The following is a 2,465-nucleotide window of genomic DNA, read 5'->3' as shown; positions in this document are numbered from 1 at the left end:
GTCTCCCCGCACAGACAGTAACAAATTAAGAATACATATTACAATTTTAAACCTAAGAAGAAGTTTCAACAAGATGTAAGAACATTTTGGTGTTAGAATTGAATGGGCCTTAAATTTATTTTTATATAGGTGTAAATTTTTTGCTAATTGTTAAGTTTTCTCCTCCACCCCCTTCCCAAAATAGTTTTTGGTTGCCTAATTAGATCCTTTATTAATGGGTAAAACTATTACATATACCAAAATCTTCAATAGCTCCCTCGCAGATTTTCTTGGAGAGAAGAGACACAGAGATGATCAAGTGAGTGATGGGTAGGAAAGAAGGTGAAGTGCCAGTGGTGGGGCCTTGGCAGGAGGAGGCACAACATGGTCAGGAGCTTGGTGAGACATGGTGTGAGGCTGTGGGTGGGGTCCATTTAACAGAAATTAGAAAGATATACATTTAATGAGGTGTGCGCAGACCAATTCCTAAGTGTCTCACACTGACACTGACACTGCACAGTAAGTTCAGGAAAGTCCTTAATTCCCCACAGAATATCCAGTCAGTGGTAGAATATCCAGTCAGAGAGTTCAGCACCGTGTCGCCAGCCACCTGGTCACGGTACTCAATCTCAGAGCCAGAATAGGAGGAGAAAATATTAGGTCCCTTTATCAGGAAAGAACCGGAGTAGCCTGCCCCAGATCTGTTTGGTTCTCACCCCGTAGATGATGGGGTTTAGCATGGGGGGCACAAGAATGCACACACTAGCAACGAGAACATGGAAACTTGGATCCACACTCTGGCCAAACCGGTAGCTGAGGACAGAGAAGAGACAAGGAATGTAAAACGCTAATATGGCACAGAGGTGGGAGCCACAGGTCCCAAAAGTCTTAAGTCTGGCATCATTTGTGGGGAGGCTGAAGATGACCCTGAGTATCAGGGTATACGACACAGCTATAGAAAGCATATCCAGACCCAACAGTAAGGTTGCCACAAAGAGGCCATAGTAACTACTGATGCGGATATCGGCACAGGCCAAATTCACTACGGATGTGTGTTCACAGCACGTGTGGGGGATAATATTGGTTCTGCAATATGGCCACTGCCTCGCCAGCACGGGACAAGGCAGTGTGATCAAACTGCCACGCAGAACTACAGCCAGGCCAATCTTGGCCACCCTGGAGTTTGTCAGGATGGTGGAATGTCTCAGGGGATCGCAAATGGCCACATAGCGATCCAAAGACATGGACACAAAAATCCCAGACTCCATTGCTGTGAAGCAATGAATGAAGAACATCTGGGTGAGGCAGGCACTGAAATTTATCTCCCTAGAATTGAACCAAAAGATGCTCAGCATTTTGGGGATGGTGGATGTGGACAGGACCAGGTCGCTGATGGCCAACATGCATAGGAAATAGTACATAGGCCCATGGAGGCTCGATTCTATCTTCACGATGAACAGGATAGTGAAGTTCCCCAAGAAGGCTGTGACATACATCACACAGAAGGGGATGGAAATCCAGACGTGGGCCACCTCCAAGCCTGGAACTCCTTGCAGGATAAAGGTGGAAGGGTTGTAGAAGATGGTTATGTTGGAATCTGACATGGACTTGAGGTGAAAGTGTCCAACTCTGTGGCAGAAAGGTGTCTCTTGCAGCTACTGTAGATTCTCCTGAATTCCTGTATGTGCCCAGGGTATAAAGTGGAGGATGCAGTACAGGTGCCTGGAGGGAGAGAAAATGTTAATGGGAGGCACTACATGCATTACTGGAGGCTGTTCTCATGGGTGAAGCTGATTGGTCACTCTTCTCATGCTAAGAAATGGCATTATTATTTGGACCAATGAATTATTTTTTTAAAAAAATGAAAACAAACAAACAAACAAGCAAAAACAAAACAGACCCTAATGCCAATTCCATAGCTGATGGTTTTCAGGGTTCTGTGTGTCAATCATTCGTGCACTTCTTGTGGTGGAAACCTGAAAATGCACCAGCAAGAAATATGAGTGTGGATTCAGTTTAACTATCACTGTTGCAATGGAAGCCAGGCTAGAGAGTCCACGCTCTAGGGAGTTCCCTGTGAAAGTGCTTTCTCAAACAATGAGAGTGGAAAAAATATCATTGCCAAGACAGGTGCCAGTGGGAAACACCCCAACTGGAGCACACTTCATGGAAAAGATCTGGACCTCAGTGTTAGCAGCTGCAGGGACACACCTGCTCCTTCACAGCCCCATGCCTTGAATATATATACGCTATCTCTAGACTCGGGAAAATTTTTGAAAGAGCCATGCTAATGGCCAAAACGGAGAATACTAATGATGCACTGCAATGAATTTTCAGAGCTTCATTAGCATATTGATGGCCACAGCACATTCAAAGTGCTGCGATTCAGTTGTCCACAGCTCGTCTAGATGGGGCCCTTTTCAAAAAGACCCCACAAAGCTGGTAGGAATAAAGGGATTTCAATGTTTGCAGGGTCCTTTTGAAAA

General features: G+C 45.2%; 1 protein-coding gene across 1 annotated transcript; it reads right to left on the bottom strand.

Annotated features, from left to right (window-relative positions):
* Nucleotides 1-635: 635 nt before the first annotated feature.
* On the bottom strand, nucleotides 636-1,583 carry LOC142002224 (olfactory receptor 52M1-like). The gene has a single exon (XM_074978155.1). The coding sequence runs from the start codon at nucleotides 1,581-1,583 to the stop codon at nucleotides 636-638; it is 948 nt and encodes a 315-aa protein (XP_074834256.1).
* Nucleotides 1,584-2,465: the final 882 nt, after the last annotated feature.

Source organism: Carettochelys insculpta, chromosome 1, assembly GCF_033958435.1.
Source record: "Carettochelys insculpta isolate YL-2023 chromosome 1, ASM3395843v1, whole genome shotgun sequence".
NCBI lineage: Eukaryota > Metazoa > Chordata > Testudines > Carettochelyidae > Carettochelys > Carettochelys insculpta.
This window is presented reverse-complemented; position numbering and strand designations above follow the sequence as displayed.

What these genes read in the sequence shown, in the direction of transcription:
- LOC142002224 (XM_074978155.1), bottom strand. Translation starts at nt 1,583, where the DNA reads ATGTCAGATTCCAACATAACCATCTTCTACAACCCTTCCACCTTTATC.